Below are 27,447 nucleotides of genomic sequence, written 5' to 3' on the forward strand. Positions count from 1 at the left end.
TTTTTTTTTGAGATAAAGAGAGTCCACTTGCATCCAAATGCATCATTAGAATGATTATTCTAGTGATCCACACTAGAATCATACTATTCAAATAACGCTTTCTCCACATGTGTGAAAAAAAAAATGGTCTCAGTGAGGTTCTTAGAGGTTTTTTTTTTTTCAATGGATTGTATGCGTTAAACCATATATATTTACCATTCGTATATTGAAAACAAAACAGCTTTAGTGCTTCAATATAGTTTAAACTTTGAGTTAGGGAGAGAAACAAACAACCAATGTAAAAAATGTTAATCAGCATAATCAATGAAGTATTGTTTTTAATGCTTATTGAACAATAGATTTATTAAAGTTTATTATTAATATTTGTGGCTTTATTGTGAACTTTTTTATATGGTAGGATGTTTTGTGATACAACTGAAAACTCGAGCTGCAAATGGTAAACAGTGGCTTTAACATAACCTTGATGAAAAACATACTGGCTTGCAATCATGGAATAAGTGTGTGAGGACAAATTATGTAAACCAAAAAAAAAAAAAAAATAGAAAAAAATATCAATGATATCACCTCTTCATGATGACCAGGGATATGGAAAAAAACTAGTTCTCCAGAGGGTCAGATAAATGACACTGAATTTCAAAATTGGCAAAATAATCCCACCTATGATGTTTGTCATGATAAAACAACTTTTTCCCAATGATAGTATTTCAAAGGGATGGTACAATTTTGGTTGAGATAAGGGATTTAGATTCTGAGTTTTTGTGAGATAACTAGAAACCACATATCAAATATTAAGTAGCTTACAATTCTGAGAAGAATTCAAAGTTTATCTGAAGAAAATTGGTCTTGGAATGGCTGAGAGAGATATATATAGAGGAAGTAAAACAGAGTGGCCCTAATAAAAGGTGGGGTCCTACAGTACCTGTTATTAGAACCTCTTTGTTCTTAGATATCTCAGCCATTTCAAAACCAATTTTTGTGACATAAACTTTGAATTCCTCTTAGAATTGTATACTTTTTAATAAACCTGAAGCCCCATCTCAACCAAAACTACTATCATCACTTTTATGCTTGTTGTGTGGACTGACTGTCCTAATTCTCTGTTCAGTCTTCTTTCTTTCTTTTTGATTCGATGCACAAACAAGGTCTACCAGTACTAAACAAATCTTAGACATACTACTTTTGTAGGCTGAAATGGTAGATCATACAGAGCTTTTGGCAAACGATGCAAAATAATGTCACTCTCATGTTTGACTCTCTCCACTTCAGTACATTGGTCTAGACTGCCTACAGTATGTAACTGTAGCGTTGCATGGACAGCCAATGACGAGAAGGGTGACTGCATTGGCTGTTCGGCAGAGAGAGTCTCACACTTTTGTAATTGGCATGGCGCTGACTAATCAAATTTGCTGATGAGCTAACAAAGAGTGCCCTCCAAAAGTGAGAAGTTGTCCATCAGATACATTGTAGGTTTAGGATAGGACTACAATTGAGTAGGGAAGAAATAGCAAGGAGAAAGGAAGAGGTTACCCTTTTCCTCTATAGTCTATTGTCCTTGCAATTGCTGTTTCCTTTCTCCACTTACATTGTACCTCCCAATACAAATGAATTCAAGAAGATTTGTTTTCAAGTATTGTGTATGAAACATACAAGAAAAACAAGTGATATTGCAGTCGCATGACCGACAATGTACGAAGTACTATACGCCATATACAATTGTATTTCGTGAGTCTAAATTTTCGCAAATCGGGAATTCCCGACGACTTCGCGAGTGGTTAAATTCGCGATCGTGAAGTCGTGTACTGAACGGAGAAGAGTACACACATACGTCATATTCACGTTGGGATCAGTCAATATTTTCGCGTGTCTTTCATTTCGTGAATAACACCTGGCTCGCGAAATTCGCGAAAATAAAAACCTCGCGAAATATTCGGCGTATACAGTATATGCAGCTTTTTCAGAGTCCCCATTACAGAATGAGTACCGGTACATGACTCTATATCAAAACTATCATGTGACTTTATATTCACTTGAAATGCTATCGTAAAGTATGTACATCATTCTACATTTGTCGGAGGGATTTGCTTTCAAAATCCTTGAGGGTGCTGGGATTTTATTGCAGTTAAATATCCAAATACATGTACATGTAACTGCTGTACATATGTTAATTTCCCCTGAGCTCCCTTTCAGGAGTATTGTAGCATGCAATCACTCGAGGGAAAATTCTGTGTTTGTTTGTATTTTGTTTGAGGTACTTTATTTAATTTGTTTGTTTTGATAGCTGGGTGGTTTGCACTTGTGACCGAGTCTTAGGCAAATGTCTGTGCATTTTTCTGTTTGTGTGTTTGTCTTGTTATGGATCACTCTATCAGTGTTGTACAATGTAGTCTAATATGATTTGTGATCAAAGGAAATCAAAATCAGAATTGGCACTATTACAACTGCAATTTATAAGCATCCCTGATGTATCAAGAGATAAACAATGTCAGAAGATAAATGATGTATGAATGTATAGGCCTACATGTACGATAGTCCCTCATACAAGTGCACTATATAGATCAAATTCAAACGAATGATCTGAAGGCATTGTTTTCCTTTATTTTTTTTTTTTTATGAGTGAACTTCATCAAATTCAAAAAGCATGCCACAATTTGCAATGTGTGACTAATGTACAAACAAGCAATGTGCACCGATGGAGGTCCTACAATATATTTTGTTGTTAGATTATTTTGTAACTGCTAATCCTATGTGACAATGTTGTTATCGTTTGACATCCTCATGGAATACCGTAACTGTTTTCTTGTGCTAGGCGAATGTATTGGTTCAAACACTTATGGTCAGCTTTGGTATTCTTCTTCTTTGAACCATCAACAATGTCAGTTGTCCGGTTGACCGAATTTTGACCCATTCAATTCATTGCAGCTTTGGATGATCGAAACATTGAAGCACTATACAGGAGGTACATAGTCTGTAGAGAACAATGGATCTTAAGGTCACTTTGACTATGTGAACATCAACACAGTGTGCAGTATCAACAGACCAGCATTACGTGGGCTTTTCGGATCATAGAATTGTGTTAAGTACATATGTAGGCCTACATGCTGCCAGCTTATGTTATCAATTGGGGGTTTCGGTTAACTGGCAGGACCATAAGTGCATGTACTGTACACATGTGTACAAATTTTCAGGCTTATAATGCATAATTTCAGTGACACTTCTGTAACATCAAACAGAATAAGATATTTTTTGTTAGAATAAGACGCGTACACTCACATTGTTACACAGTGAAGTTGTTGAGTTTCCAAACTTCACTTAGTAAAATTGGATTTTTTAATCTTTTTTTAAAGTAGGGATAACGTACGTACACCTAGGTCAAGCTCACATGCAATAAGAGGATGGTGTCACTGTCAACCCGATTAATTCCCTTTATGTTTACATACACTCAAATCTTTACCAATTTTAAGTTCCCTTTTCTGTCTAGTAGAACCAAAATGCATAATTTTCATTCTTTTGCTGTAATCTACAGTTTGTATAGTATTGATACCATGTAAGGTAGATATTGAATTGTTTAGATTATAAATTTCCTGTTCAGTCATGGTTCTTCATCATATTCTTTTCACAAATATGGGTTTGAAAGCAACATGTCAGGTGCCAAAAACTTCATCCACCATGCTCACCTGGCTGCATCTACTGTACAATATTGTACATGCTTTGGCAGAAAAGTGAAACAAAGTAAAATTGTGTAACTCTACATCTACATGTATCTGTCTGATTTTAACGAAACATTTATCATTCATTAATTTTGCTGTTTGTGAAGTCAAGCAGAACATGAGTGACAATTTACTATAATCCCAAAAAGTCTAGAAAGGCAATATTTTAAGGTATGTTAGTATTTGTACTCATTCAGTAATTCATTTTATTTGTTCAACAGGTGCACTACTGGTACGACACATTTAGCGGTATCGTTAAGTATACACAAATTGCTGGCAATTATGAGAATGTTTTCGTGTTGACAGAAAACCTAAATGAAGTGTTGTAATTTTTTTCTGTCTGTAGGTTGGTGGTGTGAGACCTGATCTGTGGCTTCTTGCTTGTACTTCACAGGAGTGGAGAGATGTAAGTCACACTCTTAAATATCCTATCTGTATTTTCGTGTGAGATAGGGCCTACACCATGTAGTCATGTACATGTACATGCTTGTATGAGACATTCTGTGAAGTAGATAAGGCAGATACAACTGTAGTAGAGTTTAAAGAAAACCAAAACCCAAAGAGAAATGTGGATTGAGTGAAAGCAGCAACATTAGTAGAACACATCAGTGAAAGTTTGAGGAAAATCGGTGCAAAAATTGAATTTTTATACCCCGCCACACATAGTGAGAAGGGGGTATATAGGAATCACGGTGATGTTGGTCGGTTGGTCGGTCTGTTGCAAAATCTTGTGTCGCGAACTCCTACAGTTTTGAAGCAATTTAAAGGGGCTGTACAGTACTGGTTGAGGTGGGGATTCATGTTTTTTACATTCCTAAGTGAGATAATGAATAACCTCTTATGAAAATTGAAAGAGCATGTAATTTTAAGAAGGATTCAATGTTTATTTGATGAAAATTGGTTTTCAAATGGCTGAGATATCCAAAAAAGTGATAATAATAAAAGACTACAGGCCACAATTTTATTAGGATCTCTTTGTTTCACCTTGTTTTTGGATATCCCGGCCACTTCAAAACCGATTTTCATCAAATAAACTTTTGATACCCCTTAGAATTGCATGCTCTTTGACATCTCACAGAATGGTTTATGAATATCTCGCGAAATGTTAAAAGCTAAATCCTCACCTCAACCAGAACTCTACACACCCTTTAAATGAAACTTGGGTAAATGATGATATTGAGGTATAGATGTGCAAGACATGTTTTTTGTGTTTGTCAGACAATGCGTTGCCATGGTAACCATAATTTTACCAAAACCTTGTGGATTGAATAACTTCCATAGTATTTAAGCAATCAATTTCAAAATTGGTATCTATGATGATCTATAGCTGTAGTTATGCAAGACACTCTGTGTTAATATAAGAAAAATACTTGACAAAGCGTTGCCATGGTAACTGCATGTTTTCTTCGAAATCTTGTGGAGTGAACAACTTTCACAGTTTTGAAGCAATTGAAATCAAATTTGGTAGGCATTATGGCCTTGGGGATAGATGTGGAACACATAATTTTTGTGTTTGTCGGACAAAGCGTTGCCATGGTAACCATAATTTTACCAAAACCTTGTGGATTTAATAACTTCCACATCATTCAAGCAATTACAAATGTAATGTCAAATTTAGTATGTACAGTATGATGATCGGGAGGTGTAGTTATGCAAGACACCAATGTGTTAATATAAGAAAAATGTGTTGCCATGGTAACCTCTCTTTTTGTATCAAATTGAACCATTTAATCTATGAACATGAAATTTGGTGTGTATGATGCTCTTTAAGTGTAGTTTTGCAGAATGTCCTTTGTATTTGTATTGGACAATGCGTTGCCATAGTAACCGCAATTTTTTTTTTAATCCTGTGGAGTGAACTTCTTCCACAGTTTTCAAGCAATTGAAACCAAATTTGGTAGGCATTATGGCCCTGAGGTATAGATGTGGAACACATAATTTTTGTGTTTGTCACACAAACCGTTGCCATGGTAACCACAATTTTACCAAAACCTTGCAGATCGAATAACTTTTCCATCATTCAAGCAATTAAAGTCAAATTTAGTATGTATCATGATCTAGAAGTGTAGTTTTGCAAGACTCCAGTGTCTTAGTTTAAGGAAAATGTGTTGCCATGGTAACCACTCATTTTTGTATCAAAATACATTGTAAACCATTCAAGCTATGAAGGTCAAATTTGGTGTGTATGATGGTCTTTAAGTGTAGTGATGCTGGGGGAAAGCATGTTTCCATTTGCTGTAAGTTTTATACTCAGTGTCAACTCTGTAATTGTACAGTAAACTAAAATTATTCTGTTTCCAATTCGACAAGTGCAGAAACTTGGTATTGACGTCATTGCCCTCATGACATCACATACTATAAAGCAACACTAGGGGCGGGGGTATTAATCACCTTCAGTGATACTTCTAGTTTAAAAGTTTTGGTGTTGGAAGCGCTGGGTTAGGAGACTGCTTGAGTTTATGACTTCATGTGTGGACAACATTTATAAAGAAAATATAAAGAAAATTCAACATGTTTTCACTTTTCTAGAATAATGAAATAGCGCTAGACTGACCGCTTTTAGAAAACGGGGAATAATTACTACCTTTTAACATCTGTCAGTATCAAGTTGATGGAATTTGTAGTTTTCATGAAAAATGAATTTTTGTGGAATTCCCTTTATATTTTCTTTATAAAAAGTCCCGGCCATTCCAACGCCTAAACTTGAAATATTCATAACTTTTGTAGTGATTGTCCGATTTACTAATGTTGCTGCTTTCACTCAATCCACATTTCTCTTGGGGTTTTGGTTTCCTTTGAGTACAAAATGTAGTGTACAGATGTACATTGTATCCGGTTTATGCAATACTGTCATGTTTTGAGTAATGTGTCTTCTTTTATAGGCAGATTGCTTGTTTGTCTGTTGTAAACCTCACAAAGCTTGGCTATCACTGTCTAACATCATAAACTGTCTACTGTGTGTTGTTAGGTCATAAAGTTTTTTGTGTTTTGATAAACACTCACAGATGAGGTTTACATCCTGTATGCTTGAGGTCATGGTGAAATAATATCCAGAAAGAAATACCCCATATTTGTTATGCATCATGCATTTTGGCTCTAAAGATAATCTCACATTACAACAACCCTCCTCCTCCCCCCCCCCCCCAAAAAAAAAGAAGATTTTAAGAGATATAACAGTGCAGTGACTTTGAAGCTGTGTTTCAGGACATCTCAGTTCAAGTTTGAAAACAATATCATGATTGAGTACACAGTGTACAGTGTACGTGCCTCCATGTAGCAGCATTGCGAGCGTGGTATATTCCCATTTGTCCTTTAGCTCACAAATTCTGCATTATACATATATTTCACACTTTCTCTTTCTCAATATTGCTTTGTTTGTATTGCTCTTTGTTTTCAGTATGCTTGTACTCTTCAATGCATCTGAACCGTTTTCTAACATATTTTCACTTTTCTAGCGTAATGAAAGAGTATGTGACGTACTTCTTTCAGAAAGCAGCTGGGGAATAATGTTACACTTAGTTAACATATGTCAGTAACAAGTCAAAAGAATGTGTACTTTTCATGAGAAATCAAATTTGATAGAATTCTCTTTATATTTTTAGTATATCATTTCATGTACATGAAGTCACATACTGTATATGATACGTAGTCTTCTCATCCAGGGATGGCTGCACAGAAACTTTAAAATTGCATAACTTTTGAACGGATTGTCAGACTTTTGTCTAACTTTTACTGACTATTGCTGCATTCACTCAGTGCACAGGTATATTTGGATATATTTTCATTTTAAGTGAGGAGGAGTTTTCAAGGTCAAAATGTAACAATGTTTGCAAATATGAGGCCTACAACTTTATCAAATTCCAATGTTCCCTGGTACATGTAAGTTTAACCCTTTGCCTAATCCAGCAAGATTTACTGTGATCCATGTTATTAGAAAAAAAAATGGGGGGGGGGGGAGATGTGAGGTATGTCCAATTGATGGTAATTTGTCATAATGATGTGTTCATATCCTTTTATGCACTATTAGGCACAAGAGCTGAAGACCAGTCGACTCAATCCTGTTTGTGAGTCGCTGCAGAACAGCCGAATGGCCTTTAGTCAGCCGGCCAGATTCTGCAAAAGCTACCAGGTCAGGTGTTCAGACCCGCTCCAGGCTCAAACCAATGCACAGTGTGCTGCATGGAAGGCCAGGGCGCTGTTTCCAGAGAGGGATTACCTCAAGTTCATGCTGTTACAGTGTCCTGGCAGGGGAGAATACAACGGTACTCTGCCCCTGAAGCAGGGTGATGAGTCTTGTCGAGTAAGTTTGGCATGAGTTTCATGTACTGCTGTAAATGACTCGATCTTTTTAAATCAGCTTTGGCAGTGTGGCATCTCCTCCAACTCTTCCTTAAATTACGACATGTTTAAATGTCATGCTTTCTGTGGAGATACAGTGTACATGTAACAGATTACATCAAGTGTATAGCTCTCTATCACTCACTGAGATGAAAAAAAAAGAAGAAAAGAGACAAGTCATGTCTTGTCTTGAAGTGGTGTATGAAAAGTGAGCATAATCAGAGAAGACAGATTTGTAGCTTGATTTACATAAGCACAGTATCTTTTGGTGGAGTGGTTATATTTCATAGTGTCATCAAAGATTTCTTTTTTTTTTTCTCTGTGTGTGATTCAGAGTTGTTACATGATGTTTGAAAATTACCCATGCAGAATCCCTTCTCATTGCCATAATGAATAGAAAAAAGCAATTGTTGTTAGGTTTTAATTACCTACTTCATTTTTTTTCAAACCATTTCATGCCAAGATGTCTTTTGGTTAGAAAATGCTGTGTAAGAAAAACAGACATACCTGTAAGGAGAAATAAAGTATTTATAGAACTTTAATTTCATACTCCTTTTTTGGCCTACGTGTATAGTTCAGTTCACACACACGCATGTACACATACACACACAAAAAGGACCAAAAATTTGATGCATGCCTTAAAGGTAGGGAATCCCATTTGCATGCCTTAAATGAAGAGTTGTATAAATACAGTACGTGGTATGTTGAAGAGAGTATCATTTTAGAAACTCCCATAAAGTATTGAAAGTGGAAGGTAACAATAATTATTTAGTACATTTTTATTGACCGTTAGATTTTGAATTTAATTTTGGTGTGGCTCACCGTAAATTCCAGTACATTACTAGGCTACCTTTGCAGACCCATGCACTGCATGTGTGTCCATCATGTACATATTTTTGTGAAGAAAGTTCATCAAAACTTACAAACATTTCTATATACATTCTTGCCACATAAAATGTTATTACATCAGCTCTTATACTTTTAGGTTTGTGTTTATGGATAAAAAAAATACAGAAGACTGCAACAAAAAGGCTTAAGTGTGGCTGACACACAGAACTACTGAGTAGTTAGGTGTTTTGTGCACTATTCAAATTGTAGATAACTGTTGACTTCCAAATTTCTAAGCAGTGGCCTAAACAAGTCCCCTGAGGTTCATATTTATGTTTTGCTGCATTTTGGGAGGTCTGTAAAAGGTATCCCCTACCTGTAACATTATGGTTTGATCAAGATTTACAGCATCTATATTGTTACATTACCTGTCATGTTTTGTTCAGAGATCCCTGAAATATTGTGTCATTGAGGGTTATTCCCCCTTCTGAAAAGTAGTGATTCTGCTTCTTTTGGAGTGCAAGCTTTAGGCACACAAAGGTACAGTGGGCTGCAACTAGGTATTGTAAAAATATAAATATGTGGCCATTGTTGACTGGCATCAAGCCCATGAATGTGTGATGTGCCGGATAAATCAAAATACTGGTAGTTAAAGCATCACACAACAACTTCTCGCGCCGTTAGTCTAAACAGTCATAGTTTATGGTCACATGTGAATGGAAATGCAATCTACTCAGCAAAGATGGATAAGTTAAATTTGGTTGTTGCTGATGTTGTTGTTTTTTTCCAGGTAAATCTGACACTTATGAACAACAATGGTCACAGCCACTTGAGCCAAGGGGAAGAACCGCTCCTTCTCATCCATAAAGTTCTTATAGTTGTGTGGGGAAGCCTTCTATTCCTTTGGATCATCAACTGGATCAAGTATTATTGGGTATGTGCTGATTGACAGAGATGATGTCACTGTTGTTGCAGATTTAAGATTCTGCACCAGTCTTGCTTGTCAGATTGATTTCCATGGGCGCATATCTATATGCATGTACAAGAGGTATTACGACATTGTGGAAAGTGTTTTGAATAAAAGTAGAAAGACATGGATGCTAGATATGTCTAAAAATGTCACACTTAATCTTCCGCAATGTCAGCAAAATATCAATTTTGCTCTACCACACCAAACTATGACAGCTCCTGCACAGTTCTCATTTGTTTTGCGCATAGAAAGAGCAGAGTATAGTGTTGTATGGAATCTTTTGAAAGACACAATTGTTGTCATGAAGATGGAGAACATAAATACTAACATACACTGTATCTTATAGAATTATGAAGATTCTGTTTTTGTTCCTTGTGCATTCACTGCCATAATTTGGCGGGAAGTCTAATGTGAGCAATGTTGCAATCACTGATCAATTCTCTCAGTCCTTGTAGCGTCCCATGTGAAATGACATTGTGGATATTCATATTGCCATTAACTCTCTTTGCTGTTCTACATCTTCCTCTGTTTGCCTATATTTTCTTGATCTTTTTTTCCTGATATTTTAGTATGCTGTACTTATTTGAGACAACATTCTCCTTTGGGTCATTTGTCTGAAAGAAATATGTAAAAGCTAAGCAACAGGGTGTTACAGCTCATATGTCACATAAATCAAATCTGAAAATGTCTTTCACTATTAAACTGCATATAATATTTCTGATTTTTCTTCAGTTTGATGTTATTTCGTGAAGTTCATATTGAGCAATCTATTGCATATTTCTTAGTAGTCAGATACAGAGATTTTAGCTGAAATGCACCATTAGACAAAGTTTTTGATTCCAATCATTTGCATCCCTGCAGAGGATTCTGTCTTCCTCATATTCCACTGAAGTTAGTATTGAAGTTGTATTTCAGTGTAGTAACTACAGGAGGATGAAACTAGCATCCATGCAACCGACCAGGCCAGGATCAGTACTCACATTGTACACACGATATTTGATATGAATCACTCATTCTCTTTCATCTCCAACAGTACTCGAATGCTCTTCACAAAATTCTTTTTGTGGCACCATCGCTCAAGTTCTTCATGATCATCATCCTCATCATCAGATGGGAATATATCAATGCAACAGGTTTGTATGATACAGAAGTTTAGAGAGAAAACTTGGGTAATAAGGTGGATATTTCTGCTTTTGATAGGAAAACGATGATATGTAAACATCAGGTCATAGAAATTAGCATAGTCCGGTGAGATGTCAACTCAGATATTGTACGGTTGTATGGAAACAACAGAAATAATTTTGTAGGGTATGTCAAAGTCACTATAATGATTATGTGGCTGTGGTATGATTCAAGAAACAATATAGCTGTTTTCATTATTGATTAGAATTGTAGAAGTATTTCTGATTGAATGACAAACTTGACAAGCTCTTGGGAGGTCGTGTTCCTATTGAAAGATCACTTTGCTTCTGGCGTAACAACAGTGCAACCTGTAATCATTGTTTTGTCTGATATAAGTTACATAACCAAGGCTACTGAGATTATGAGATATGCTGCTCTATATTCAGACCAAGGATACAGTGAATTGTGTGTGTGTGTGGCTAAAAAGAAAAGGGACATTTCCTTGTGAAACGTGCATGAACAGATGACATGACACAAGTACTTGCACTATTAAACTTCCAGAAGTTAGGGCACTTCATACGTGACCAAATTTAGAGTGGTCAAAGTCACTTTATATTGCCCTTGTGGCTGTTCAATGTGTGCGTATCAGACAGATGCATTTACCACTGAAAACTTTGCCCCTCCTTTTTATCTTTTTCTTTTTTTTTTTTTTAAATATGTCTCCCACTTTTGCATGGCATATGATACAGTAATGGTAAGATAAAGCCTCTTGTTACTGAATATTGTTTTTCTCATTATGCCTGTGTGAATGACATTATTGCAAAAGCAAATGCAACATAGTGATGCATACTATTACAGTATATCATAAGGCAGCTGTCAAGCCTGCCAATGTTGGACATATGCATTTCCTATATCATATAGACAACACATCCTGGACATGGTGTACAATGTCTGGTTTACAGGTCACTAACTTTTAAAGCACTGTAAACACAAGTGACCATTTCCCCTGCTGCTGGAACTCAAGCTCTAATGATACCTATCAAAAGTACTCTACTGTGCCTTAAAGGGATCATATAGTTTTGGCTGAGACCTAACTTGAGGTTTCTACCATTTTTGGTAAGATAATGTGAAATCTTTTATGAAATATGAAATAACATGTAATTTCAAGAGGAATTCAATGTTTCTTTGATGAAAATTGGTTTGGAAATGGCTGAGATATACAAATTCATAATAATAATACGTAATAAAAGGTGGGACCCACTTTTTTTTTTTATATAATCGCTTTGTTTTACTTTGTTTTTGCATGCCTCAGCCATTCTAAAACAGATTTTCATCGAATACGCTTTGAATTCCTTTAAGAATGGCATGCATGGTCTGTACTATTTCATAAGTGGTTTCTTGGTATCACACAAAAAGTTAAAAGCCCAATTCTCATCTCCACCAATACTATACCATCCCTTTAATATTGGAATAGTCTCATGATCCATGTATAATAGAAGTGAGAGTGCTTCAGGGCTACTCTCTTCTCACTGCTCTTCCTGTCAGTCAAAGAAAGAAAAATAGGGTGTTGGTGTCATGTATCGCATAATTGGATTGCCACACAGACTACCAGATTAGTGGTCACAAGGTAACAGACGACAATAGCTGCTACTTGATAAAGGACAGGTCAAGTGAATGTTTTGTTTGGTTGAAAGAGACTGAGATGTCCATGACAGAGCATCTGTGTGACATTGATGAACAGGTGTCACTTTGTATTGCTTTGTCAGAGAGTTTGATTTTTTTTTTTTTTTTTTTTTGGGGGGGGGGGGGAGGGATACCAGACATATAATGCTGAAATTAGCACAAAATGCCTGCCGAATTCACACGTACAATGTACAGTTGTTACCCATTATGTATTAATAGTGGAAAAGTGAGCAAAGAAAATGGGATTCCATCGGGATTCGAACCCGAGACCTCCGGATTGCTAGACCGGTGCTCTACCGACTGAGCTATAGAAAGCCCTAGTACAGTGTTCGTCCCAGAAACCCTTAATTCTCAATGCTCGAATGGTCAGAAGCTATAGCAGTGTGTTTGTGTGTAACACACGCACACACTTGAACCTGGCATAAACCCGAAGGATAATTCAACTTGGGGATAAATGCGAGGGATCACATGCAGTGATGCAGCTTTTTGAGTTTGTAACAAATAAAGACAGAATAAACTGACCAGAAAGAATATAAATTATTAGTGGAAAAGTGAGCAAAGAAAATGGGATTCCATCGGGATTCGAACCCGAGACCTCCGGATTGCTAGACCGGTGCTCTACCGACTGAGCTATAGAAAGCCCTAGTACAGTGTTCGTCCCAGAAACCCTTAATTCTCAATGCTCGAATGGTCAGAAGCTAAGTTAGCACACCATTGAGGGAAATTACTCCAGCTGTGTCAAAAGTACCTTGACATGGCATAGTTGAAGGGATCAAAACACTCATAGTTTCATATTTGGGCCTGTACCTACAGTTAGTGTGTAGTAATGTCAAACTTTCCAATTCTAATGTAGACAAGAATATTGTTGTGCAATGGCATTTTAGAGAAATCAAACATGATTTGGTGATTTGTGGAGAAACCACAAGAAACCAGTTTTTGAGCAAAATTTGTACTGAAAACAAGAGAAATGAGAGTATGAGGACTAGTCTTGAAGGATAATTAGTATGAGAGATCAGGGAGCATTGAATCTGGTACCAAGATAATACGTTCTAAATGAGCATGATATCAGTGCTTTTGAGCACTTGGCCTACTTGATGGAGCATGTTAATTCAACAGTCAGCTAGCGGGAAAAGCATGATCATACTATTGTGGAAGTGAAGCACCACCTCCTGTTTACAATTGTGTAATTGACTCTGCAGTTGGTCTTTTAATGAAAATGTACGTAAGATTCACTACATCTTGAGTAAAATTGAAGGATTGATTTTGATTATGAGTGGAAATGAGGAGAAAAACAAGTTGGTGTGCTGTACACAGAGTTTATAAGTTCACAGCAGATTTTTTTTTTTTTTTCTTACAGTGAATAATCTTTGGTTTCACTTCCTGTGAAATGATGTTATCAGTTTGTCTCATTTCTTTGTTTGATTTTTGCCTCAGGAGCTGCAAATTTTGTTGAGACTTGTTTCAGTGTGATATATGACACAGTCTGTAAACACGCCATGCATAAGTCTATGTATGCATGTACACATATCAGGGGGGTGGGGGAGGGGATGTCAGAGTGGGCTAATTTGTAACTTCCTCTTGTTGGTTTTGCTTCTGCAGTCAAAGAAATATCTCTTTTCTGGTTCTTGTTACTGAACTTTCTGTAATTCTAGAACTGATTTCGTAGGTTTCCTGAAAACCTAGGCATCTCTTCATGTCATGACATGGGAATATCAAAGTTTCCCAGGTTTTGGAATCATTTTTGGCTGTTGAGCTGTGTTAAATTTGTAGCACACAAGTAACTCCACAAGTTTCTGTGGAATCTCCCTTGTTTTGATGTGGGACTGTGACCGTGCTAAGAACCTACTGTATCTGAGGCATATAATCCTAATTTTTTTTTATCGTACTGTTGTATCTTAGGGAGGGATTGCAAAGTGTTCGAGATCAGCTCCTACGTGGTCCGCAGTGCCGAACAGGCAATGCTGTTTATGGTCATGATGCTGGCCTCAGAGGGCTGGTGCGTAGTGAGACCAAAGATCAGGAACATCAGACATGCGCTCCTGCCAGGTAAGACACAGTCATGATCATCAAATGGGTTAGTCAAATACCGGTTAGTGATTGGCTAAACACAGTCACGTGTCTTGTTATGTTCTCCCATGGGACAACATTTTCACGTAACAAATGACAGAAGGACCTGCGCGCGCACAGTGAATTTGGCTCTGCGCGAGTGATCGAATGCGTTGTGCTGCTGGTGGTTGACGTTGACGTATTTGACGTATTTGAATAACCCATATAATAGGTGATGACTTTTGTGGTCGGGAACATGTACCAAACGTTCCACCCTCAGGGTTTGAAATGCTATTTTGAGAGGCTATAAGTCCCTCGACTTCGTCTTGGGACTTATAACCTCCCTCAATAGCATTTCAAACCCTTCGGGTGGAACATTCGGTATGTTCCCTCCCCCGCCAGTCATCATCTATATAATGTTCCCCTCGCGATCCCCCCCCCCCCCCCACTTCAACTCCTCCCTCTTTTGTAATGTTGAGGAACATGAGTGAAAAAGGTTATAATTTTTGCATAAGTTATTTTTCATGTTTGGTTTACTGAGTTGAAATTCACAGGTTTTTAATTTCTTGGATGGTCACAAAAATCAGGCAAGCACCTCAAACAACTCACTGTTGCCACAACGTTTAAAGGGATCGTATAGTTTTGGTTGAGACTTAACTTCAGGTTTGTAGCATTTTGGGGCAAGATAATGAGAACCAGGTATGAAATATGATAGATTCCAAGAAGAATTCAGCATTTATTTGATGAAAATTGGTTTTGAAATGGCTGAGATATCCAAAACAGAGTAATCCTAATAACAGATGGGACCCAACTTTTATTACGATCACTTTATTTTACTTTGTTTGTGGATGTCTCGGTCATCTCAAAACTGATTTCCATCAAATAAACTTGGAATTTGTCTTAGAATGGTATACTTTGTACTACTGTAAAAGTGGAAATTTTTGCGCGACTAATTTTTCGCCCTTGGCCGGGTAAGAAGAGTTTCGCATGTTTTTAATTCCGTGGAATCAAGACGTCAACTACTGGAATGTATGGCACGCAAAAATATTTGCATGCTTTTATTTTCGCGCGAGCTTCTGTTTGCGCAAAATGCTCGAAAATTTCAACACCGCGAAAATTTCCACTTTTACAGTATTTCACAAGTGGTTTCTTGGTATCTCGCAAAAAGTTACAAGCCCAATCCTCACCTCCACCAATACTGTACCATCCCTTTAAATGGCTGTGGCAGCACATACTGCAGTAAAAGCTTACTGGTACGCATTCCTACAGCAAATTCTCTCTTGCTGCACAACTATAGCATGTGATGAAAACTACAAATAACATGGCTGATTATAAAGATAGCCCTACTTGGCTACAATATACCAACCTTGAGATCGAAGATGTAGGATATTTTGAATAACAGGCAAAATGTAAAAAAATTTCACACTTTTAATTTTTATGCTAGTTTCATGTCTAGCAAAAATTCAAACTTTTAGTGTAGTTCAAGGACATGCTGTTATTTCAGTGCAATAGAGATATGAGTGTCTATGTGGCAGATTATTGCCTGCTTTGTTTGCTTGAGAGTTGTTGCTGTTCAAAGGTGAGAGCTACTCCATGCTACAGGAGCAAATAAAAGAGCCATTTTGAGCCACTGAGGACGTGACTGAAAAAAAAAATAGTTTAGCATAAAACATTGGGGGAATACTCCACAAATGTTGTCATGATTCTGCATATTTGACTAAGAGAGATGGGTAATCTGGAATGTTGGATTTATCTTCTTAGAGGTACGCCTACTAGCTTTCCAAGCGTATGTGATCTTATCTATCTTTGTTTTATCTGGCGATAAGTTCTTGAAGGACAAGTTCACCTTAAAGGATAAGTTCACCTCAAAGGACAAGTTCACTCTTTATGTTTCCCTCATATCGTTCTATGCATGTGACATCACAAACTCTAGTAGTCTTCTCATCCAGCAGTTACTGTGCAGAAACTTCAAAAATTCATACCTTTAGAACAGATTGTCAGATTTTCCTCAAACCTTCACTGATGTGTTGTACTAATAATGCTACATTCACCCCATCCACATGTACAATAAGGTGAACTTATCCTTTAGAGCACAAACTTGCTCCATAATTCTACTGAGAGTGTTGTATTAACCCTAACTAGGCCGGGCTATTTAGGTACTGTACCAGCTGAAATTTTCGCAGTGGTTTTTTTAGCGAATTTCGCGAATCGCCTTTGAACAGCGAAAGTAACAACACGCGAAAATAACAATGCGCAAACAACGAAGTTCAGTTAGACCCTCGCAACCGCGAAATTAACAACACGCAAAAATGTCCTCCAAGTAGCAATTCGCGAAAATTTCAGCTCATACAGCACTAGTAGATGATAGAGCCGGGGGGGATTGGGAGGCCCCCCCTCCAGATCTTGGCCGTCGACCGCGCAATCGCGATGAAAATTGGCGCACACATTGCCTATGATGTAATCTAAAATACCATGAATTTAATTTTTTTTAATTACTATTTATGCTAAATTATGCTAATTGATGCATAATGATGCATGAAATCAGACAATTTGGTATAAATCACTAAATAAAGCTCAAAACAGGCACATTTTTTGTGTAAATATTCTTTTTAGTGTCCGTAGCACATGTGAGTGAAAAAATTGTGCCATTAGAAAAAATTTCTTAAGTATTTTATTGTTTTTTGAATTTCTTATGTATTTCTCTGTTTTTTCGACTTTATGTTTTTCATTGCTTTTTCGATGAAATTCATCCGCGACAATGTCCCAAACAAGAAAATACGTTATTAATTGATTTTAATCGATAAAACCCCCAAATAATCATGCTTTTATGAAATTTGCCTGTAAGCACAGTTTGCATTGAAATTGTCCATGAATTCACGTTTTTTAGCAATTTTTGATCTTACATGCAGGTACATATTTATGCACAACTTCGCAACTGCGCGCCCGGGCATCACAAATTTGGTGTCAAAAGATGCGGGAGATTCTAAAGAAAAAAGTCATGAAACGTCGCGGCGATAGCTTCTCACGATAGCGATACATCGCGCGGAACGTCCCAGTTAGGGTTAAAGATGATCACATGAGTATGACAATAAAAGTAGAAGATTATATTACATTGTGTTGATATATATACTATATACACTTATATGTATACTCTTAGTGGTGATGTTAATCTTTGCAGCTCATTTTGATAACCCTTGCGAGGTATTAGAAACTAAAACTGAGCATATTGATTTCCTCACACCTTGAGGCTACCCGTGTCGGGATCTGTGTAAAACATTGGATATTTTCTAACCTGCACAGTTGACATTTCGAGTGTCTGTGTGTTTGGCATTTCTTTTGAGATATTAATCACTGTCAATATCATGCATTGCACTGTAGTCAAGTGTTGAGAAAGAGACAGTAAATATTTGCGCTGATCAACATTATAGATTGAGTGGAGCAATGCACACCTCTTATCACTTTTTGTTTCCTCTGCAGTATTGTTTCTTGCCTTCCTTGGATCTGTGATCTGTGTTGTGTGGGTCCACAGTTACTTCATGGTAAGTACCACCTTCAAGCTTACAAGTATAATTGCTGATCCCCACCCAAAAAAAAGAAGAGACACTAATGATAATAAAAAAAAAGCATCTTCAAACAGCCTTTGTCTACCTACAAAGCATCACCAACAACAGCAAGTTTATCAAGGCGTTGAAATCATTAAAATGATAGATAATACAGAGGGTGGACATTGCACTTTATATGATTAGATATTGTCAATCTTTTGAAGAGGGTAAGACAATTTAAAGGATGAGTTGTGATGTCAGAGGAGTGTTGTCATCTTCATAAATAATGCTCAGAAGAAAGAAAGTAATCACTATGATAATTCAAAGCTGCATGCTGATAACCTTCTTGAGATTGAGGTAGCAATGTAGAAATGGGAGTTCACATTGCCTGTAAATACACTTGAATTTCAAATGATTTTAAATGTAAGAAATAAAATAGTTTTCCTCCTCACTGTGGCTCCTATTCTTGTTTATTCTCTTCTCCTTCAGGCATTTGCTGTTTGCAGTATTGTTTTTGTCATCTACCGTGCTCTCAAATGGTGCTCCTACAATGTGGAACTAATCAACAGACAGATGCTGATCACGACGACCATCATGAGGCAGAAAGAAATCACGTTTAGGGACGGGATGGGCTTCAAGGAGCAGTGCATCAAGAAGAGAGACATTTTCCTCCGACTCAGACTCGTTTGCGCCGTCTACACCATGGTGTTTGCCATTGTCACGACGATGGCGACGTTCCTCTCGGAGTACGCCTGGGTGAGGGAGATCACGTTTGAGGTGCCGGAGATCCTGGTTTTCACGGCGCTTGGCATCATCTTCAGACTGCGGGATTTCAGTGCCTATGAAAACATAGAGATCATCATCCCGCAAGAGAAGTCCTCCGTGATGTTCCTCCCCTATCCAGACATGCACTGGCCGAAGAGACAGAAAATCATGATGGCCATCCCCATTGACCCACCAGCCCAGAGTGATGCTACCAAGGAGGAGGAGAAGGCGCTGCTGAAGGCAGGCTGAACACAGCGCTGTTGTCGCTTCTCCGTAAATACACACATTCTGCAGCCAAACATGGACTGTTCACCCTGGCCGGAGAACTTGCCACTGTTTGTACAAGCATGAGCTACCGTACTTATATGAGTAGGTCTACGCAAAACAGTATGTAGAAATACAGGTCAGGTTCAGCCCAGAGGGAAGGAGATAGGGCAAGAGAAATATAGCCTTAGTACTAGAACTCAAACTTCCCCTGTATTATGACTGTCTGGTCATTTGAATATTAAGAGATGCGTACAGGCTGTCTGCAGATGTTGTAGATAAGAATTGTTTCTTGAAGCCTTACGAGATGAACAGGTTTAAGAAGTTCTGCAAGGGGAACTTATCCATCTCATCTTAGATACACTGGGCCTGACTTGCATCAATCAAACACAGTATTTGTGTATTATCACAGAGCAAGTAACGTGATTAAAGAGGAATACTTTAGTATGTAGCTTGGCCCCCAGCTTAACGCCCTGTGTGCCACGTCATGCAATATAAGTGTAAGTGTTCAACCAGGTCATCATACTTACGACTTACACTAGCAGAGCAGCAGAATCAATCTGAAAGACAGGCTAAGTGCATAGGGCATGGCATGGAGAACTATGGGTAGGTTGAGCTAGCAATACAGTACTCTCTTAAATAGGGGGAAATCTCTACCAAAGTATTTGCAGTCAGTATAGAAGTTCTTTTTTGTAAAAAACAAAATGTCCAGTGGAATAGATGTACAGGTACCAGATGATACCTTCTAGTTCGTTTCAGGTTGATGCTGCTCAGGTTTAAGTCCTCTGTGTGAAATCGAGGGGTTGTGCAAATAAAAAGAAAGACACAGACTATTTTAATAAGTATTTTTGTAGAGGTTTATGGTGAGGGAGATATTTTGCAAAAGTTGCGATTTTTACTACCAAAGGTATTTTTCTGAAACTGAGTGTGCCCTGATAAATGGAATAAGTATTTTCAAATGGCTGGGTTTCTTTCAACCAGTAATTCTAAGAAAAAAAACACACACCAAAGTTTACATAGACAGTGCTACATCTTGCATACGCATTCAACATTTCATGAGTCAGAGAAATTGGGCATCTGCCAAAGTTGTAATTTTTGTTCACTGTTTTGTGCAGTGGCAAAATTTAGGACCCCAAAGCAGTATCAGTTATGGCAGGTCTCTTGATTCCTGTGTGGTTGACTCGGGCAAATTCAACCTTATCATGTCAAGCTTGTCACAGTTGGAACCTGGAAGCAACAACCCGGGGATCCAGGAATAGTTTTGTTGCACTTTGCATGCATGTATAGTGCCTAGCTGTGTCCAAGGTAATCTCCAAGATAAATTCCTAAGGAACTCTACTTGCAAAGGAGAAAGTGAAATCTCCATACATCCTTTGATATCACCACTGGTAGGGTTGATACTTCTTTTTTTTTTTTAGTGATAGATTTTATATTATCAACCTCAAGCATAGGTCTTCTAGAACCAAAATTATGTGTTCTTTTTTTTTTTTTTTTTCCGTGCATATGTACTGGAAAGATATGCACCCAAAGAGGAAAATGGAGCAAACCAGTGAAAAAAACCCTGATAACCCATGCAAATACATTGTAGCATGTAGTAACTGCCATATAGTTGATTAATAAGTGCAAGAATCCCCACTGGGCATTAGATTCTTTACCTGTAGTAATCCTCCTGATTGCAGAAATACAATGATGAAATGATCTTATCCTTAAACAAATTTGCTCTTATACAATACAATAGTTTATTTATTTGCTCTTGATGGAAAGCCTGCATTTGCTGTACTACAGACAAAATTAATGAACAAAAAGCTGCTGCTATAAGGTGTAACCCATCAATGCAATTCTGCCAGTGAGTTACAACACTCTTATGTAATTTTCCTAGAGGCTGTATGGAAAAATACATTGTAGTCTAGGGACCTCACACATTGTCCCATACTGCCAAAGGAATGTACCAGAACGTTTTTTTTTTGTTTGTTTGTTTTTTGGATAATTTTGGAAGCAGTGCATTCTGTAAGGCTTATTGTAGAGTTGTCAGATTTCTTGTAAGAAAGTAAGAAAGCAAGATAGGCAATGGAGAAAGCCATTTCATTATGTAGGCACTCTTCGTAGAAATTCTCTTCAGGAGCTGTTGGTCTTAGTTGAACCAACAAAGAAAAATGCTGGACGTGGCTTAGCCATCTAGTTGAACATACAGCAGTAGGAGAAACATGTTACCACAGCAGGATGAAGAATGCTGCTATTTGTCAAGAAATACAAACATTTCATGAGCTGATGTTGCATCTCAAGCCAAATCATTGCATGTTTACTGTCTTTCCTTGTTGATGATTATTTGCAGTATGTACTACTGTATCATTTGTATAGCTTGGTGCATTTAGCTTCCTGGCATGTTTATTGTTTATTGATGTATAGCAGAAGTACTTTTGTTTCTAGACCATTAATGCATGTATGTGATTTGAATGATAGTATTAGTAATGGTGTTTACACAGCTCATGGCAGGTGCGTAGGACTTACTAGAGGAATATGAATCTCTTTTATGTGTTTGTGTGTGTGTGTGCACGCGTGTGTGTGTGTAATCACAAATTTTGCCAGCATTACTATGTACATCATTCAAGTAGAGTGTTCTGAATTCATCGTTCACTAATCACACTGGTTAAGCTGTGGTATGTTATGATGTTATCCACTGTGAAGTTATTGATGGCTGCCCATCTCATAGTTTCTTTAGAGATCTTTATTGATTCAAGTTAACAGCAAAATGCACTGTGACCACCATCCTGTGTTGATTTTAGTTGCTCGAACAGGATGCATTGTCTGTGTAATCAGATGTATATCTGTTTGTAAATTTAACCTACAAAGCAACTACACATGGTCCTGTAGTAAATCATGGTTTGTTTGCCATGTTGCCTTTTGTGGAACAATAACTTAAAAAAAAAACCCACACAAACAAACAAGTTATACTGATGTGCTCGAGGATATACAGTTGCATGACTTTCCATTTTGGTTCTTTGTATTTGTGTTAACAAAGCACATTATTGTTAGTGTAAGTGAGAAAGGCAAGTGAGATATTTCCACTTTATTCTGGAAAAGAAAGATGCCCCTTCCTCTCCCCCCCCCCATGTTTTCTCTACGCTATCAAATGTTTAACGTTGAAAAAGCATGATGCCCCAAAGTGTGTTCTTGCTTATATATGGATTTCTGAAGCAGTATGAAAATTGGTTAGAACAAAGCATTGACCTTTTTTTTCCCTTTTTCTTCTTCTTTTTCTTTCCCGAATAAATGGACTAATTATGTAAAGATGAATAATTGAACAATATCTACTAGTTGTGCGATGTTCAGTATTAGATTTCACAGAGTTTTGGAATTCTTGTTAACTGTAAACTCTGCCAAAAAGAGGGTTTTTGACAATTCTAAAACAGTGCTTAACTAAGTGTAACATGAATCCAGGTACTTGGTGATAACAAGAGAGAAATGATTTGTTCAGAGAAGGATGACAAGTTTGAAGACATATTGTGCATAAGTATCAAAGTTATTTCTTTATACAGTATAGCTGTGCATGCTTGAGAGCCTTGTTCATATGCTGGTCAAGTCATGTTGTTGTCATGTCAGATGTGTGCACTTATTTTGTTAGCAACAATTTTAAAAGATTTTGGAGCAGTCTCATTTGTGTGCATGTGTGTATTATGAGTTGTCCTAATTGAGAAATCTTTATGAGGATGTTTTTCGTAATTGTGCTATTCTGTTTCAATGCAATTTCTGTTGAAAGATCACATGCTGGAAGTAAGAGCACAATTTCAGAGTTTTCTATTATTAGTAAGACTCAACTGTTACATTTATTTCTTTTCTTAAGCCAGCTTAGCATTTATTCAGTAAGCGAGAAACATTCCCTGTGGTCATTGTGATTTTGGTGTAATAGGGAATGTGGGTTTGAATTGATTGAATTTAATTGAAGAATAACAGTGATGAAAATTTGCAACTGTAAACTCTTTTGCTGGAATAGTTTTCATCAGGTTTACAACAACTTTTTTTTTTTTTTTATAAACCTGATCAATAGGTTTTGTTCTTTTTTTTTTATTGTTCAAATACAAACTTCATGTGTATGTGATCATGAAGTTTATTTTCTTATGCAGCTGTTAAGTTAATGATTTTCCTCGAATATGTATGTGCACATGTAAATGTAATATGCCTCTAAACATTTATGCTGTTGTAAGTTGCAACTCACAAGCAGATATTTTTGTTCTCATCAATAACACGAAAAGTTATCACCAGTGATGTACAGTTAAATGTACATATGAAATTGAAGCATAAAAGATAGTCATGTAAAATGCTATTACTTTGTCTTGTATTCATTATGAATGAATATTAAAACGTGCCTATTTTATGAAATCTTAATAGTGTTGATTTTATTTCCTCGACTTCACCTTGGCTGTGTCTTCAGCAGTTAGTTAGTCTTGGTACAGGATAAAATTTCTGTTGACAACCTCTGTCACCAAGACTTTGATGTTATTTAGCTGCATGCTGGAGTAATCAGGACATAGCTTATACGCCCATAATAACAAATCAAGCTCTATATTATTCTTGTAGGGAGCCTCGTTGACCATCAGATACCATAAATGAATACAGCTTATGTTTTTTCATATGCCATGGTGCTTTTGTGTTTGTGTGTTTGTGTATAAGTATGTATACTGGTGCATGTTGGCAGAGAGGATAAAGCCTGTATTGCGCAAAGCTATTGGGCATAGATTAGGAAAGACATGACAAACAAACAGACAAACAAACAAACAAAAACAAAAACACAAAAAACAAAGAGAGAGAGAGAAAAAAAAATATCTAAAATGGGGCTATTGTGACTTCCTGGGCTTATTATTTCATTTATATGTTTTTATTCATAGATTTTTTATTTATTTTTCTTTTTTTGAGGGGGTGGTTCTTCATTACAGATATGGATATAGATTGACAGAGGAGCGGTAGTTAAGTTTCTTTTTTAGTTTTAAAATGATGTTGACAGAAGTCCTGTGCGATACAATAGACTTATATTTGCCATATTAATGGAAATGATTATCCACTGATAACCTGGATGAGTAACTCTTGTTACGGAACAAAAATGATCTCTTGCAGTTTGGACATGAGGAATCTTCGAGCATTGGGATACAAGCAATAAAGCAACGATAATCCCTCCTGTTTACAACATCTTCTCCTTTCACATTAAAGGATAATTCCATCCTGATATTTTGTATGAAAACAAAAATCAGAGAAGTAGATATCACTAAAAATTTGGTGGAAAATATCAGAGACACACATAAAAAGTGGTGAAATGTAAAAGTTCAGAGTGACAGACAAATTGGAAACTGTGGTCTAGGTATTGAGTGGGTGTTCCTTCAATTTGTGCACCAAAATCCGCAAGTTTTCTTCAGACCTGCTCTTGGTATTTAACCAGAGTACACCGTATACGTTTTTGCATTTCCTCTACAACGGATCGGATATGTTCTGTCCGTGCCTGATCTTCTTTTTCTTCTTCTTCAGACTTCTTCTTCTTCTTCTTCTCTTTGAGAAAGAAAAATGGTGAAATTTCGTGTACAAAACAAATGGAAAGCTGCTGTGCACCTAAAAAACCACATAGAATTGTATCCTATTTTCTGTAACTGCCATTTTGTTTGTTTGGTTTTGCTCCACCTATTGCATGTCATTCTAAAAAAAAAAAAAAAAAAAAAAATTCAAAAAATAGCGTCATCAAATGGTTATTACACTTAAACTACGTTATCATTAGCTGTATAATCAGCTGGCCTCTACCTATCAAATGGAGCGAATATTACATGAAATTGTACTTACTACCGTGCATAATAACAAAGAACGTAGACCGAAATTTCAATTTGGCAAAAAGGAAACCAAACCCAGATACATTGTTTCAATGTGGATTAAGTGAAAGCTCCAATGGCAGTAAAACAAATCAGTGAAAGTTTGAGGAAAATCGGGCAATGGATTAAAAAAAATATATATTTTCTAAAGTTTCGGTGCCTTCATCGCTGGGTAAGGAGACAACTACAGTTCATGACGTCATTTTGGACACCAATATAAAGAAAATAGGCCTATGGGGGAATTCCATAAAATGGATGTTTGATGTTTCCATTACGCTATAAGAACTTTGAGTGATGACATGCATGGATTAGAAGAAAAAAAAAAACGACAACAGCGATTACTTTCTTTTAACAATGTATCCTCAAATTGTTCTTCGTGTGTGTGTGTGTGTGTGTGTGTGTGTGTGTGTGTGTGTGTGTGTGTGTGTGTGTGTGCGTGTGTGAGTGTTTGGAATTGGGTTTTTTATTATAATAGAGATTCCATTTTCTGTTTTTGTTTTTTAGTGCTTAGCTGATTTGCCTGTAATTGCACATGTACTTATTATGTTCTTTTTTTTTATTAAAAAGAACTTGACCGGATAATTCATCACATTTTTTTTCTGCTTGATTTCTGCCTTAAAATGAATTGAATGATTATTCTTGTTTTCATGGAATATGTTTCGTACATGCATTAACATTTGTGACAAATGTTATGTATATGATATGTATTTTTTTGAAACTGTTATATTTTCAAAGGAAATAAAAAGATCACTGAAAAAAGAAAGTAAGGATGTGGATGTGGTGTAGAGGGGTATGGGGAGGAGGTTTGGAGATGAGAGGGACAGTTCCCTTTTTTTTTGGGGGGGGGAGGTAAGGTTTGGGTGGTTGAGAGGTTGGGTATGGTGGGAAGGTGGGAACGAGGGTCGGTTCTTTTTTTGTTGCTGTTGTTCTTTTAATATAATAGAGATTCCATTTTCTGTTTTTCTTTTTAGTGCTTGGCTAATATGCCTATAACTGCACATGTATTTTTTTTTTTTTTTGAGTTTGAAATTTGAAGAAATTGACCGGATGATTCATCCTATTTTTTTTTTCCTGCTTGATTTCTGCCTTAAAATGAATTGAATGATTATTCGTGTTTTCATGGAATATGTTTCGTACATGTATGAACATTAATGTTATGTATATGACATGTATTTTTTTAATTGTTATATTTTTAAAGGAAATGGAATTAAATAAAAAGATCACTGAAAAAAAATTATCATCAATGCTCTTGCTTAAAGGGATCGTATAGTATTGGTTGAAACCTAACTTTAGGTTTCTAACATTTCTTGATGAGATAATGAAAAACCTTTGATGAAATATGAAAGAGCATGTAATTTCAAGAGGGATTCAACGTTTATTTGATGACTATTGGTTTTGAAATGGCTGAGATATCCAAAACAGAGCTATCCAAATAAAAGATGGGACGCACTTTTCATTATAGGATCGCTTTGTTTTACTTTTTTTTTATGTCTCGGCCATTCCAAAGCCGATTTTCATCTAATAAATTTTGAATTCCCCATATAAGGTATGCTCTGTATTATTTTCATAACCGGTTTCTTGGTTTCTCGCAAAAAGTTAAAAGCCTAATCCACATCTCCACCAATACTATACTATCCATTTAACCCTTTGTGTGCCAAGTTTATTTCCTGTCCATAGGTTTCTGAGGGAAATGTGTGTACATTTTGACTCATCTAGATGTATACCCAAAACAGCGAAGCATATTGGACTCCGGAAACGTATCATACCCGTACCAGTTACCACGAGTATGAAAATTATATAGCAATAGAGTTTCTTTTTAATTTTGTTTTGCTTTGCCGCCCCCCCCCCCTGCAGTGTTGGTAGGCTCTATACTTGACGAGATCATGGAGTTTTAACTCCATAATGAGACAAACAGCATGTCCCATTGAAAGGAAGCGCCTCGTGGTATCCTTGTAACCTGGTCTGGTCTGAAGGATGTGACATAGACATGGATGGATTGTTGACGTCATGCAGAGTATTTGTGGAATCTCCTTTCTTCGAGATATTATAGGACTGAAAATAATTATTTTGTTTTGTTTTGTCTTGCCTTGTTTTTTTTTTTTAAATTGGGACGGCCTGTTAGGAATCGCACTTTGCACATAATTATAGTAAATGCATAGAGACGATTATCTATACAAAGCAACCACAATAATTTCATATGCGATGTACATGTATACTATATATATACTTGCATATTGTTGGTGATCAAAATGAAAGGATGATTTCGCTGATGAAAATGATTATTGTGAATGTAATCATCACTTAAACAGTTTGGAAATCAATAGGATATTGCAGAT

At 36.7% G+C, this 27,447-nt stretch overlaps 1 protein-coding gene across 1 annotated transcript in view; it reads left to right on the forward strand.

The window, feature by feature from the left end:
- Positions 1-23,642, forward strand: part of LOC140241695 (uncharacterized) — a 29,172-nt gene extending 5,530 nt beyond the window's left edge. The window contains exons 2-8 of the mRNA XM_072321438.1: positions 4,054-4,113; positions 7,735-8,007; positions 9,664-9,807; positions 10,877-10,976; positions 14,548-14,694; positions 18,172-18,233; positions 18,726-23,642. Of these exons, the coding sequence (XP_072177539.1) occupies positions 4,054-4,113; positions 7,735-8,007; positions 9,664-9,807; positions 10,877-10,976; positions 14,548-14,694; positions 18,172-18,233; positions 18,726-19,250 (1,311 nt within the window). The 3' untranslated portion in view covers positions 19,251-23,642. The remainder of the gene's footprint in view (positions 1-4,053; positions 4,114-7,734; positions 8,008-9,663; positions 9,808-10,876; positions 10,977-14,547; positions 14,695-18,171; positions 18,234-18,725) is intronic.
- Positions 23,643-27,447: the final 3,805 nt, after the last annotated feature.

This window comes from Diadema setosum, chromosome 18 (genome assembly GCF_964275005.1).
Source record: "Diadema setosum chromosome 18, eeDiaSeto1, whole genome shotgun sequence".
Classification (NCBI taxonomy): domain Eukaryota; kingdom Metazoa; phylum Echinodermata; class Echinoidea; order Diadematoida; family Diadematidae; genus Diadema; species Diadema setosum.